This window comes from Sorex fumeus, unplaced genomic scaffold, assembly GCF_029834395.1.
Source record: "Sorex fumeus unplaced genomic scaffold, SorFum_2.1 ptg000007l, whole genome shotgun sequence".
Classification (NCBI taxonomy): Eukaryota; Metazoa; Chordata; class Mammalia; order Eulipotyphla; family Soricidae; genus Sorex; species Sorex fumeus.
In genome coordinates, this window is record NW_026606064.1 from 44,698,384 (window position 1) to 44,714,314 (window position 15,931).

The window sequence follows — 15,931 nt, forward strand, 5'->3', positions numbered from 1 at the left end:
TACATACATAATTAAACTAATAAGAATAAAACCAAGCTTAAGGTGGCCAACCAATAATTTGTACCCTAAATGAGAACCAATACTCTTCAGAGGAAGATATAATAATCTGAGTTAGTCTCTAAAATATCTTAGTCACAATGTCCAACAATCAACCTAAAGTGAGTAAACATAGAAACAGTGATTTATAATCAAGGTAATGAACAGTCAAAAGAAACTAAATCAGATGGTACAAATGTTAGACTAGCATATAAAAAAAGTAAGTAAAGGCCCTCCCGTTGATCATCGATTTGCTCGAGCGGGCCCAGTAACGTCTCCATTGGAGACTTTGTTGTTACTGTGTCTGGCATATCGAATACTCTCGGTAGCTTGCCGGGCTCTCCGAGAGGGGAGACTAGCATATAATGTCTTTACATTTATTTCTAAGAATTTGCAGCTACCCTTAATTCCCAAGGTCTACTCATTAATAAGTCATAAAATCCACCAACCTAATGAAGTTTCACTAAGTTAATATTCCTTTTGGGGCATATTCCCAGGAGAACAAAACAAATTAAGAGTTCCTATTTTTTATTTCATTTGATTTCAAACCCATGTTCTCCTTACACACATATCTTACTTGCTTGTCTCTATGTTTCTTTGCTTGCCTATCTCCATTCTGGAAAAGTCTGTATTCTTTCTTGAACACACTCTTCCATCTTACCCCTCACATCTAAGTTATTTCAATTAAAAATTAATTAAAATTTCAATAAAAAATAATTTCAATAAAATATTTTTTTTTTTTCACAAAAAGGACAAAAACCCAAATGTTCCTATTTTTGAAAGCTGTAAACATTTTGGAATTTCCAGAAGTTTAAAAACATCCAACTAAAGAAAAGCAAACAAACATCCACAATAGGAAGTCTGTATTTACTTTAAACACAGGAGTTGGGAGAGGCAAGATGGCAGAGGCAGGGACACGGGTACTGGTGGATGGATGGAGCAGAAGCAGCTTTCAGAACTCTAAATTGCGAGGTGCAACGGCACAGAATCTCTCCATAATTTCACAGAAATGAATCTGTGTCATTTCTTTAAAAAGGCACTTTCCAAGGTCACCTGGAGCCTGGAACTGCTGTGATGCACCAGGTTTTCACCATGAATGACCAGCTTGGGCAACCGGAGGGCCAGAAAGTGTGGCTGGCTGGACAACTGCTATGGGCTCAGAAGCAATGCCAAAGCTAAAAAACCTCCACTGCCACCCCCATGGTTCAGGGTGCGGGCCATGGAGGTATGGCAGGACCCCAAGTATCCACCATGAGTGGCTGGTTTGGGTGGATGAACAACTCCAGAAACTTGTAGCTAGGCAGGCACCCACACTGAACCCAGTAGCTGTTCCAAGACTAAAGCCTCCACCACTGTTCCTGCAACTCAGAGCCTCTGCTGTCACAATGCCCCAAGTACATTTCAAAAAGAGCACCACCCACAGCATATTATGGAGGAAAATCTCCCTGAATGCCAACTGGCTATAGTCCCAAGACGGGGATATGTGCCCCCTGGTCAGGGTCTACTGGACTAGTGGCTGTAGCACATCCAAAGTGCCCTAGCTGCAAACGGTACCAGCCCTGGCCCCAGTCCTAATTTCTGCCAAGGCTTTGCTGCTGTTTCCACTGAAGCCCGGGGGTTCTGGTACCACCAACAGATCAACCTGGGCCAGCAGGATGACTGCATCCACAGGCTGATGGTGCCTTAAGACTTCCTGATACACCCAAATCGCCACTGTGCCTTTGGCCGGATTCTAACAACTCAGTTTCCCAAGATAGGGAATTTCCCAAATGTTAGGTATGTGAGCCATGTCCATAAACCACCTCTGAGCCCTACAAGCTCATTCATCAGCCTTGCTTCAGAGATAAATCTCGAAAGAGATCAAAAGCCACAGTTAATCTTGGACCCACGCAAAGTTGCACAGACTAGGGTAGATTGGGGATGCGGATAGGGGTGGAGGTGGAAGGGGGTGTTAGCCTGGTGCCTGCCCAAACTGAGTCCCTAGCAGCCATTTGCTCCCACAATCCAAAATTGCCGCCATGCCCCAAGCTGGACTCCACTGAGGTTTAGGACAAACCTCACTGAGAAATTAACATGCTAAGAATTTGGGTATGCAGGTTATGTAACTGAAATCCCCAGGCTTTCTTGGAGCCAGGATGGGCAACCTCCCTCACTTCCCTGTACTTCTGAAGCTCTGACAGTCACCCCCAGGGTCCAACTCTGACGTTACCATGTAAGAGCTTTCTCCGACCTTGCTTCAGAGATTCATAAATAAATCTTGAGAGAGATCTAAAGTCACAGTAAATCTTAGGCCCACACATAGCTGAATAATCTAAGGCATATCGGAGGGAAAGCGGATTAGTAGTGTCTTTCCAAACAGAGCCCCTGATAGCTTATACTCCCACAATCCAAAACCACCACTTTCCCCAACCAGACTCCACCATTTTGAGATGAACCTCACAGAGAAATTAACCTGCTGAAAACTCTGGTATGCAGATTTTGTGACTGAAATAAAATCTCTAGTCTTTCTTGGAGTGGGGATGGGCTACGTCCTCCCATTTCCCTGTATGACTGAGGCCTGGCAGTCACCCCCACAAACTAACTCAAGTGCTACCATTAAGCTCTTCCACTGGCCTTGCTCCAGAGACTCATAAATAAATCTCGAAAGAGTTCAAAAGCCACAGTAAATCTCAGACCCAAATATGGCTAAATAATCCAGGGCACATGGAAGGGGGTGAGGGGGTGGCTAGCATAGTACCCACCCAAACAGAGTCCCTGGCAGCCACTTGCTCCCACAATCCAAAATCACCTAGCTGGACTCCACCATTTCAGGACAAACTTCACCAAGATACAAATCTACTGCAAATTTGGGTACATGGGTTTTAGGACTGAAATCTCCAGGCTTCTCTCGGAGTTGAGATGGGATACCCTTCCCCACAATCCTGTATTTCTGGAAGTCCTGGCAGTTAAATCTGCACCCCAAAGATGCCACCCAATTAAAAAGGCTACTCCAGCTGTACTTTCCCGATAAAAATACTGAACACACTGAACAAACACAATGACCTCTTGGTATCAGTATTGCAAACCATAATGTACAAAAGAGAGAGAAAGAAGGCGGGGAAAGGGGTTTTGGGGGATGGTGAGAAATTGGGGACATTAGTGGTGGAAAATGTACATTAGTGGAAGATGTTAGATCACTCTATGACTGAAACCCAATCATGGACAGCTTTGTAATGGTCTATTTAATGATGATTCAATAAAAAAAAAAGAAATAAACACAGGAGTTAGAAAAACTCATTTGTGTGACTTTAAGAACAAGGCATGGTAATAATTTGAGGGCTATTTTTCTTGACAAGCAATGTTCTTTTCTCCCACCCCACGTTTCTCAAAAGAAGGAAGATAAGATTCAGGGGAAGCATAGCTAGACCCAGAGGTAACATGCTGCTTCATTTCTATTTTGAGTTTAAATATCTGTTTGCAAAATTCAGAACCCAAATACAATAAATAGTAGTTAAGAAACAAGTGAGAATAAGTGAATCTAGATACACTATTAACAAAGGACATAATAAATCTATGGGTATGTATCATTAATTCCAAAAAGCTTTCTGATACTGCTCTAATAATTCACATTATAATATTATACATAAAATCTAAGAATGATTACCTGGAAAATGAGGTATGATATCACCGTCTAACTTGTAAGCTACTCCAACTTTTATTTCTGTAAACATGTCCAAAATATCCAATTTGGTAAGTGCCAACCTAATTTTGGAAGAAAAAGCAACATTTAAACAGCAAACCCTTAGTGGCCTTAATGTCTAGTATAAAAGAAAGTAAAACAACATTTGTGCAAAGCTAAAAGTTTTGAAAACTATGTATATATCTATAAAACAAACCACACATAAATTTCGTCATAATAAAAAAAAGATGAGAACTGACTCACCAGCGAATAATTTTTAACAACAATAATAGTTTTACTGACCCACAACCACTTAGCTTCCTTTTTTTGTTTTGTTCTGTGGCAACACTCAGTGGTGCTCAGTGCTTACTCCAGACTCTCTGCTCAGGGATCACACATGGCAGGGCTGGGGTGGGGTTGGGGGTGGAGGGAACCAGGGATTAAACCTGGGTTGGCCACATAGAAGGCAAGTACTCTATCTGGTATATCATTACTCTGATACCTTGCTTAGCTTTATTAAATGATCAACCCACAACATGTATTTGGAGAAGTATTAACCAAAATAAAGGACACATTCTATAGTCCTGAAACAAAGCGGAACTCACTGTTTTAGACGGTTAATTACAAGATATGCCATCAATCCCCCTTTTCTTCACTCTGGCTATCATCTCTACTCTCCAGGCAAAAAAAAGACAACACATCAAGGATCCCTCTGATACATCAAAAAATCTGATTAGGGGCTGGAGCAATAGCACAGCGGATAGGGCGTTTGCCTTGCATGCAGCCGACCTAGGTTCGATTCCCAGCATCCCATATGGTCCCCCAAGCATGGCCAGAAGTAATTCCTGAGTGCATAAACCAGGAGTAACTCCTGTGCATCGCCGGGTGTGACCCAAAAAAAAAAAATCTGAATAGATTTTTAAGAATAAAGATGTGGACATACAGGGTTGAAATTCTCATCCATAAATTCTTTATCCCTTATTTTGTTATTTACAGAAGCTAAACTAAAAAAATGTAGGCATAATTTCAAAATAGTAGGTGATATCCACTGATCCTTGGAGGCCACATGGTGCCAGGGAATCAAACCCAGGTCAGGTAACTTGCACGCATGCTGAGCCCTGCACTACCTCCCCAGCCCCAAAGCAACCGTCTGTATTTAAAGGGTACAATTTCAGGACAGTTCAAAATGTTACCATAACACAACCCCCCCCCCCCCCCAAAAAAAAGGTATCTCTCCAGCACAGTACGAGTTCCTCTCCTCACTTTGATCCCTCTTCTTTCCCACAAAGAAAACCCCATTATTTTATAATGTTATTATGCAGCTGACACAGCCGACCAGAGTTCGATTCCTCTGCCCTCTTGGGGAGCCCGGCAAACTATCGAGAGTATCTCACCCACACGGCAAAGTCTGGCAAGCTACCCATGACGTATTTAATATGCCAAGCACAGTAATAAATCTCACAATGTTACTGGGCCTGCTCGAGCAAATCGATGAACAACAGGAAGACAGTGACAGTGACAGTGACAGTTATTCTGATTATATATTTAAAAAAAGAACATGCTATAAGTTATCTAGATCTATGTTATAAAATGATGAATAGGCACAGAAATATTAACTTGTACAGTAATATAGCAATGGATCTGAAGTCTGAGTATAGAAATTAGATATCAGGCTAAATTATTATTTATTACTTTAAGTTTATATGTATAACATTTAAATGTAATCTATATTGTCCAATAGGACAAAATGATCTGAAGAGTACTCACGCAGTAAATCCATTAATCATATGAGCATATTTGAGCAAAACAAGATCCAGCCATCCACATCTTCTTTTCCTTCCAGTAGTTACGCCAAACTCTCTACCCCTCGTTTGCAATAATTCTCCAATTTCCTAGAAAACAGAAAATTAAACTTTTAAGATCAAAATATCAGTGGTATAAGACTACTGTAGTGGTACTTAACAGAACATGAACAAGTCAAAGACTGCTTGAGACAAACATCTGTTCAAAAATAAATTGAAGACAGAATTACTTAGATGATGGAGCGAAAGGAAGACATTAGAGTCCAAATAATCTGTTTGACTTCATTAGCACTATAGCACTGTCTTCCCATTGTTCATCAATTTGCTCGAGCGGGCACCAGTAATGTCTCCATTTTGAGACTTGTTACTGTTTTTGGCATCTCAAATACATCATGGCAAGTTTGCCAGGCTCTGCCGTGCGGGCAGGATGCTCTCAGCAGCTTGCCAGGCTCTCCAAGAGGGACAGAGGAATCAAACCCAGGTCAGCCGCGTGCAAGGCAAATACCCTACCCACCGTGCTATCGCTCCAAATAAAACAAGTAACAAGTCTCATTTGACTTCATTACAAACAAAAAAAGAACCCACAAAACCAAAAACAACCCAATAAGATAACACAGTTATACAGCTGTACATACAGTTTTCAGTTTATATTGAGGTTTTTTGGAAGGGAATGTTTCTAAGCTTAAAGGGTCTGAGGCACTCATGTTGATACTTGGCCAACTCAGCCAGAAGTTCAGTGCTAGTACAATGATGCAGTGCTGCCAAAGACCTCCAGGGCAAACCTGGTGGTGTCAAAGTCACACTCACTGATCCTTGGAGGTCATTTGGTGCCAGGGAATCAAACCCAGGTCAAGTGGCTTGCACGCACCTAACCCCTGTACTACCTTCCCAGCCCCAAAGCAGCTTTCTGTGTTTAAAAGGTACAATTTCAGGGCAGTTCAAAATGTTACCATACCACAACTACCACCAAAAATAATGCTATCTCTCCAGGACAGTATACAAATTCCTCTCCTCACTTTGATCCCTCTTCTTTCCCACATGGAAAAGCTCAATATTTTATAATGTTAGTCAAATTCACTTGATCACTTGACTACTTGATCCCCCGTTATTCATCGATTTACTCGAGTGGGTGCCAGTATCGTCTGGATTTATCCCTGTTGCGTGCTAGCGTAGCCCAACGGCATCTGTTCGTTTTAGGAACATGCAGAGCCTCAAACCGATCATTCAGGGTCTTGACGAAGAAGTCTGACCATCTTGTAGGTGGGCATCCATGCGATCTTTTGACATCCCATGGAAACCAGTCAGTAATGGCTCTAGTTCAGCGGTTGTCTGTAAACCTCATTACATGTCCAGCCCATCTGATTTTTGATGCCTTGGCAAATGAGACAGCGTCCCTGATTCTTGAGCGTTGACAGAGGATTATATCTCTCATTTGAGTGAAGCATGATACTCTAAGCATAGCTCTTTCAATTCCTCTTTGGGAGACCCGAATAGCGTTCTCATCCTGTTTTCCTAGGGCCCAGGTCTCTGAGGCATATGTTAATGCAGGAAGAACAGTAGAATCGAAGAGATGTGCTCGTAGCTGGAGGTTCTTTGTCCTCTTAGTTATTTGTTCAACGCTCTTGAAGGCATTCCAAGCTGCTCTCTTCCGCCTGCGTAACTCAGGTGCCAGGTCATTCATCATGTTGATTTCTCAACCTAGGTATAGTTGCATTCGGAGATGGTCATTCCGTTGAGAGCGAATGGAGCATCAGGAACGAAGCTGTTTCTCATAAACATTGTCTTCATAAGATTAAGCTGTAGTCCGACCTTTCCACACTCATGGTCAAAGTTGGTCAGCATTTGTGCCGCTTGGCTGATATTTGGTGTTATTAGAACAATGTCATCAGCAAAGCGGAGGTGGTTAGTTAGTTAGTCAGATTACATATTTTAAAAAAGAACCACACACTATAGGTTAAGAAACTAAATGGGTTTGGGGGAATTCTTTTTGGTATGGGGCTATACCAGGCTAAATACTCAGAATTACTCCTGGCAGAACTTTGTGGAACATATGACATTAGGGATCAAACCTGGCCTCCCACTTGAAAAGCATGCACTACAGCCTTTTATGCAGTCTCCCAGTCCAGAACTAAGTTGTTAATAGGTGATTTTAAGTCATTTACTCCAAGAACTTAAATGATTTTCCTAAAAATCAAGAGGCAAATTCACATCTAATAAGCATTTATTTATATATGACAATACCCTTTTGAACAGATTTAAGATGGAAATCCTGGGAAAAGAACTAAGCTACCACTACTTTCTTCAACTTAGTATTCCCTCTATTATCTAACCCCTATAAGTTTTACCTTTCTGATTGAAAAAAAAAAAAACACAACCAATTTCATTACCTCTTATTCTAACATTATTGCAATTATGCGACATCTTATCATCTCATTCCTACTTTGGACAAACTGGCAAGCTACCAAATGTAACCTGCCCACACGGCAGAGTCTGGCAAACTCCCCGTGGCGTACCCAATATGCCAAATACCAGTAACAATGAAGGGTCTCATTCTCCTAACTCTGAAAGAGCCTTGAATATGGCACTTTTTAAAAATCTCAGGGCTAGGACGAAGGAGACATTACTGAGACCTGCTCGAGGCAATTGACGAATAACAGGATGGTCGTGATTGTGATGTATTTATTAGAAATGCTGCTCTGGGGGGCTGGGGCGATAGCACAGCAGGTAGGGCATTTGCCTTGCATGTGGCTGACCCGGGTTTGATTCCCAGTATCCCATGTGGTCCCCTGAGCACCGCCAGGGGTAATTCCTGAGTGCAGAGCAGGAGTAACCCTCGTGCATCACCAGGTATGACCCAAAAAAAAGAAATGTTGCTCTGTCCTCTTTGAGTCCCACCAGTTTCATGAAAATGCGCAATTTACTTCACTCTCCACGTTTAGGTTTCAACATGTGTAGAATAGGGACAGTGATACCACACAACTCTATCTGATAAAATTCTGAAGTACTCAAGAGTTCCTCTCTGCTTTCACTAGGACTAAAATGTGCCATGGGCACATTTTTTTAATAAATGCTGCTTTGGGGCCAGAGCGGCAGCACAGCAGGTAGGATATTTACCTTGCAAACAGCCAACCTGGATTCAACCCCTGGCAATTAATTCATCTGAGTTCTTGAGCCCTGCCAGAAATGATCCCTGAGCACAGAGCTAAGAGTAAACTCTGAATACTACTGAGTATCGCCCCAAAATGAGCGGGGGAGGAGGGGGGAGGCTACTTTGATCAATCTTGCAAATTAAGAGAATTGCATAGAAGATCAGAATTCATTAAGGTAATAACATAAATACTTCCAAACTTTCAAATTAGGTTCACTAAGAAATAGGCTTACATTGTCTTGCTCTGTAGGAAAGGCACCAATCCCAACCCTGGTTGTATAAGCTTTCACAACGCCATATACTTCTCCAACGTTTTGAGGTGGCATACCTAATCCAGTACAAACACCTCCAACAGTACAGTTTGAGGAGGTCACAAACGGGTATGTTCCTAAAGATAGAAGAAAATATTAAAATATGTAAACAAATATACATGTTCAACCAATTATCATGAAAATTTATTTATGTATACTTCAGACTATTATATTTCAGACATATTTCACACTATTATACAAACATGACCACAAATTTGTCTACCCTCTCAAAATCCTCCATGTTAAATTCCTGTTTCTTTAGTCCATGAGATTCAGAAACCGTGGTGAGAACAGTAACTACAAAAATTCTATGGGAGGAATCCTTTGAGTTCATTCAGCTACCAACTCAGCTTTGGATGGCTGGTATTCAACCACAGTAATGAACAATTTAATACCAAAACCATAGACTCAGTCCACTATTTAGAAATTTAGAACACATGATATATATATATGTAATATATATATATATATATATATATATATATAGTCCTCTAATAGCTTAAAACTTATTCTGCTCCTCACCTTTTGAGAATCCCAGATATACAAGAGAGTAAGTGGAAGAGTGGGATACTTTGTCCTCATAAAGATCCTTGACATTATTTATCATGCTAATTTTTTTTCAGAGTTGTTAGACATATTATGCTATCAAAGTATCTACTAAATAAAAATATACCTTAACTGGTTTAAGTCATAAGTCAATAAAATACCAATAGCTCTGAACATTCAGACCTATCTTGAAAGATCATGTTTAGATGGAAAGGACAATAAACTATTGGGGCAGTAGCAGTTCTAAGACATTAAATATTTTTACTTATTGAAAATTAGAAAAATGTTCTCAATTTATCCAGAATTTTAGCTCAGGGAATCAAACTAACATCCACAGGTCAAAGGATATTGAATCTTTTTTTTTTTCCTCTTTGGGTCACACCCGGCAATGCACAGGGGTTACTGCTGGCTCTGCACTCAGGAATTACTCCTGGCAGTGCTCAGGGAACCATATGAGATGCTGCGAATCAAACCTTGGTCAACCCGGTGCAATGCAAATCTCCTACCTGCTGTGTTATCGGTCCAGTCCCAGGATACTGAATCTTTAGTAACAATGTTTCTAATGTTTAAAATACTGAGCTAATTAAAGATAAAGATCTTGCCCACAGGATTCATAAATCATACAGTTCCAAAGAAATGAGGTCTGGAGTTGACCCATGAGTTAGATAATATAAATCAGACTCCTACGTCTACTAAACTCTAATAGTGATCTTATTTTTCTCATGAATTACAAAACTATGTGTTGTTTCTTCAAAGCATCATTTACAAAGATTGACAAAAGATGACAAACTTCCATCACTCTTTAACATACAAGCCAAAAGTCTTGTTGTTAGAAGTACTTATGCCAAAATTAATTAATGCCTTAAATATTTTAGGGGCCCAGTTAAGCTTTTTATGTCATATTTCACTTACCAAAGTCAATATCTAGTAGCGCTGCATTTGCCCCTTCTACCAAAATTTTCTTTGGTGGTCCATGTAGAGCCTCATATAGAAAATAAACACCATCTCTCACCATTGGTTTAATTCTTTCCATATAACCCTATATGCAAATATAAAAGTCAGTTCCAATGTACACTAGTAAATTTATGATAACTAGCACAAGAAACAGTTACTTGATTTATAATATGAAAATTGAGAAATACAAAGAATAGAATTAGTAACCATGTTCACCCAACGGCGACATTTGGGTTAGCTTCAGTCAATTAAGCTCATTCTCCAGGATCAGAAAAGAGACAATACCTCAAAAAAAGTAGATGATACTATTTCAAAAATTCTACATTATTATCATCGCAAATAAAGACAGCTTTCTAAATAGTCAAGTACTCACATTACACATCATTAATCAGCTTTCAAGAAAAATTAATATTAACTTTTATGGGGGCTGGAAAGAAAGTACAGTAAATAGAGTGCTTGCTTTGCCTGCAGTCAACCCAGGTTCAAACCCTAGCACCCCATATGGTTTCCTGAACCCTGCTAGGAGTGATCCCTGAATGCAGAGCCAGGAGCAAGCGCTAAGCACTGCTGAGTTAGCCCCCAAACAATAAAAGTTAACTGTCACTGTCCTCCCGTTGTTAATCGATTTGCTCGAGCAGGCCCAGTAACATCTCTATTGGAGACTTTGTTGCTGCTGTGTTTGGCATATCAAATATGTCACGGGTAGCTTGCCAGGCTCTGCCGTGCTGGCGAGATACTCTCGGTAGCTTGCCGGGCTCTCCGGGAGGGGTGGAGGAATCGAACTCGGGTCGGCCATGTTGGCTGTGTGCAAGGCAAATGCCCTGCCCGCTGTGCTATCGCTCCAGCCCAAAAATTAACTAAATTTTATATATATATATATATATATATATATATATGTTTTAAAATTTCTATTAGGGTGACTCTCAAAATAACAAAGGGCCACAAATCACATTTGACTACTAATATATATTTTTTTGCCAGTAGATTAAACTATCCTAGCAGAGTTCCAATGGTACAGTGCCCAAATACAACCAGCAGTAGTCCGAAAAACAAAATAATAATAAAACTTACTGCTTACAAGAATGAAAAGAAAAAGGCATTCAATTTTAAGCAATAACCGATATACTGAAATCCAATACCTAAAATTTAGATTCTTCCTTGAAAGGATTGCTTTTTTTTAAAGGAAGTCATGAGTAAATGAAGGTCTACAATCGCCTCAAAATGGCACAAGGTCCGTTAAGTCCCTATTCAGTTCTAGAGTTAATACTCAGACTGATTTACAGAAGAGGAATAATGGTCAGGTACATTAGAAGTAATCTAAAATTGACCAAAGACTATGGACAAAAGGTGGAAAGACAAGAAATTAATAAAGGTATCACTTCAGCCTGATAGTTACAACTGTATTGCCAATTGCCTTACACATCTCTCTCTTCTTTTTCCCCAAGACTGAACGTAGGAGCTATTTAATTATGATTAAAGAACTATTTCCAGAACACAGTGCCTGCGAGCCCCATGCCCTGCGCCTGTGCTCAAACCCATCACCATTTCCGATGCCAGTGGGGCTCAATCCTTCTTGGCTGCCGCCTTGCGCATGGTGGCCAGCACATAGCTCAGCAGCTCCTCTTCCTCTTGGTGTGGAGGTGGGTGCCCACCCTTTTCGTAATAAAGTTGAGGGCACTCTTGTCCTTGGAAACCTTGAGCAGCTCCATGGTGCGTCGCTTGTAGGGCGGGAAACCGCACATTCTCAGATCATGTCCTAAACGAACTTGGTGTGTGTGGGGAGACGCCTGCGGCAGCTGTGCCTCGCCTTGCTCACGTGTGCGTGGTCACCTTATGGCCCTTGTCAAGGCCCACAGCCACTCTTCAAAGGCCACCAAAGTGGCAAGACCAGTGCCGCACGGGATCTGGGATATCCGTAACTGTCTTATAGGTCTCTTAAGAGTACAGTACTAAAGAGATTGAATCTATAAGTTTCATTCCTAAATGAGCTAGTTAGCCTTATATGAAAAATATCAACTTGGTAAACAGATTTAAAGGCATTTTTAAAAGGTGAAAAAATATTACCTTGAGTTTTTGTAATTCACCTTCAATGTCTATTTCCAAAGTGGGATATATTGATTTATACTGGTTAGCCAGAACTTTGAATCTGAGAAAAACACAAATAAAAACATAAGCTCTATCTAAAAAATATTCTAATATAATTTAATTCAAATGATTTCTGTAGTTAAGTGGTCTTACTAATATATTAAACTGAAGTTATATTCACAAAAATGAACTTAAAAGATTAGTTCTATGAATAATACACAAAACACATTTATATTCACTTTGGACTATCAATAATATATTAAAATAGGAGGAGTGGTGGGGAAGGCTGAAAACAATAACCACAAGACTTAAAGCTGACTGAATAATACTCTGTGAAAAACAAAAGAAACAACTTACATGTTTTTAAATAGACTAAGGCAAACATTAACAATCTGTCTAAATTCTAAGTTAAAGGTACCTGTCTTCAGAGGAACTCCTGAGAAAAAATGGACACAGCTTGATAAACCTTTCACAGACCCTGTTATTAAAGGCAACCAACTTCTTTAGTGTGTTTTCAGAAGGTCCAGCGGCTCTCTATCTCTCCCGCTGCCCACGTTTGGTAGTCTCGAGCTGTTTCCCCCACCCCAGGGAGGTCGATGATGATGGGCAGGCGAAGGAACGAACGAGGGCCAGGCTGGTCAGTATCAATTGTAGTTTATTCCAATCCTCACTCTCACCTCTGATTCTGCCCTCTGGAGCCCAAGCTCCCGAGCCCAAGCCCAAGCCCGAGCCTCAACCTGAGCCTCAGTCTCTGCTCTCTCGAGCCCCAAACCCAATTCCCCAAACCCCCTTCGAGCTTACTGTCTTAGTTTATATAGCAATCACACAAGGTGGTGACACAAAGGTGGGTTGAACATTAACAAATAGCAAAGAGAGGTAAGACCATTCCTCCAAGAGATTAACTCAAGGATTAAATCTCATCTAAAGAGATTTGCTCGAGCGGGCCCAGTAACATCTCCATTGTAGATTTTGTTGTTACTATGTTTGGCATATCGAGCCGCACATCATGGGCGGCTTGCCAGGCTCTGCCGTGAGGGCGAGATACTCTCGGTAGCTTGCCGGGCTCTCCGAGAGGGGCGGAGGAATCGAACTCGGGTCAGCCATGTTGGCTGTGTGCAAGGCAAACACCCTACCGCTGTGCTATGTTCCAGAGATTTATTCCAGATTACTAGGAGATCTGCTCAAGGGTGGGATCCCAACAAGGGTGTATTCTTTCCTCAGCTAATAATCTACTTAAATAGTTGTAGTAAGTCTACTTCTAATATTTCTAGCAATGTCATTCTGTATGAGCACAATAAGAGATAAACTTAGTTTGGTTCTTCCTGAGGACATCTCACTATATATTCATATATATACATACATATATATATGTACACATATATATGTATGTATGTATATATATATTACAGTCCTCAGGCCAGGTTAGTCTTCCTAGCCCTCAGCAGGGTCCTAGTCTCATCGTTACTTACTTTTGGATCATGACAGCATTTGTCCATGACCATGTCCTCAACTTATAGTTGAGTATCGTGGCGCTTTGGCCTGGCCCATTTCGATGCCAGAGTAGCTCACAGCTTGCCCTGGGTCCATTCAGTCCTTCGTCGGGACCCTGCTTTTGGGGTGCTAGGAACTAAGGGCAACTGAGTCAAGAAATCAGATGCCCAGGAGTAAATATTATTTGGAGTCAATCAACTCCCAAGTTACAAAGCATAATGTTAACTGTCTTCCTGTGTCCATACAGAAAGGACATTGCTTTAAGGTAAACTATGCAAAGGATATAACTTACAAGTTCAGTGTCCTTAGAAGGATCTGATCTTACAAGCTAACAGAATCTGATTAGGGAGAAAAGGTGATTAACTGGCTAGGGAGGAGAGCACAGAGAAGAGTTTACAGATAAACAGAGGAATGGGAGTAACTCGGGAGCACTGTGATGGGTGTAACCTGAGCTCCTTGTGGCAATGTTATTCTACACTTTACCATTGAAAAACCTTACGGCTTTATGACAATATCAGACTTTCCAAGGAAATTTTTCTCCAAGAGTGTGAATGTGGCATTTCTACTTTGAATGAAAGCATGACATATAATACTCAAAAGGTTAATTGCTCTGGTGAAAAGACATAATGGAGTCTCTAATCCTCTGAGACCAAGACCATAGAATGCAGGGATTCCACTAAAGGATTGCCACAAAAAAAAAAAAAAAAAGCTTTAGTATTTCCAATAAAATAGTATCAGTATCTAATCAGGATACCTATTTGCACCCTTGACTTTAAAATTCTAAAAATCCATTCTTTTTCTATTTCAGAACACAAATTAGTTACCTCTCAGAGAAGCCATCAAAGTCAGTAACAAGATCACACATTCTGAGTCCACTCCGAGCAGCTTTGGAAGAATAGACTGGGCCGATGCCCTTTTTTGTGGTACCCAAACTTAAAAATAAATGAAAGTTTTGAGTTAGACAAGAGAGATGCAGTTCTTGTGACCAGATAGATCATCACAGAAAATAATGATAGTAATTTTCTATTTATCCAAATTCCTGGAAGTTTATTTTTACTATCATACTGATTTTCTCAGAAGTAGAAACAATATTCTAACACTTATTTTTCTTGAACTTCTTTCCTAAAATTTAAAACATTTGTCTCTGGATATGCTTCAAATGTGCACACATAAAAATCATACTTTTTTCCTGCTTGTTCTTGTCTCTGTTGTTCCTGGATACCATCAGCAGCTTGATGAAAATCAAACACTGAGAGGGAAAAAAACATCAAAATCAAGCTGTTAAAACAAAAATAATGTACAAAAAACACATTGCATTTTAAAAGACAAAAGTTAAAATCTCTTTACCTTATTTTTACTAAGCAGATACATTTTTAAAAGTGTCACACACTTAGTGGTGGTTCTTGCCAGTGGTTACAAGCTTAGTTATACTGGGCTTCTTTCTCTGATTTACCTCTTCTCCTCTAAACTTACCACTGTATGCAAAGGAATATTTATTACACACTTAGCTTATTATTATCATCTATTTTCCCTACTATACTGGAAGCACCTGAAGGAATTCTATTAAATCTTCAGTGTCTAGAAGTACTGTACCTGGCACAAAGTACTATCTATTAGGTAGTTATCGGATCAACGGATAGTCAATAAAACAAAATTGGCAGGGGGTGGGTGGCTGGGGGGTTATGCTTCTTTTTTGAACCACAACTGATAATGTTCAGGGTTTACTCCTGGTCCTGCGATTAGGGATCATTCCTGGGGAAATTGGAGGACCATATATGGTGTTGGGGATCAAACCTAGGTCAGCTACTTACCTGCTGTACTATTATTCTGGACGCAACAAATCTGAATTTTAAATGTGTAAAAAATGTCAAATTGGGGCCAAGGAGATAGCTCAAAAAGA

The 15,931-nt window shown here is 40.3% G+C and overlaps 1 protein-coding gene and 1 pseudogene across 1 annotated transcript in view; both read right to left on the bottom strand.

Moving 5' to 3' along the window:
• The window catches only part of ADSS2 (adenylosuccinate synthase 2), a 42,832-nt gene that overhangs the window by 5,763 nt on the left and 21,138 nt on the right, over window positions 1-15,931 (bottom strand). Inside the window, exons 5-11 of the mRNA XM_056133910.1 lie at window positions 15,214-15,280; window positions 14,856-14,963; window positions 12,520-12,601; window positions 10,414-10,540; window positions 8,878-9,032; window positions 5,462-5,586; window positions 3,680-3,777 (exon numbers count right to left, since the gene is read on the bottom strand). Coding sequence (XP_055989885.1) covers window positions 3,680-3,777; window positions 5,462-5,586; window positions 8,878-9,032; window positions 10,414-10,540; window positions 12,520-12,601; window positions 14,856-14,963; window positions 15,214-15,280 — 762 coding nt within the window. The remainder of the gene's footprint in view (window positions 1-3,679; window positions 3,778-5,461; window positions 5,587-8,877; window positions 9,033-10,413; window positions 10,541-12,519; window positions 12,602-14,855; window positions 14,964-15,213; window positions 15,281-15,931) is intronic.
• On the bottom strand, window positions 11,699-12,495 carry LOC130041395 (60S ribosomal protein L36-like; annotated as a pseudogene).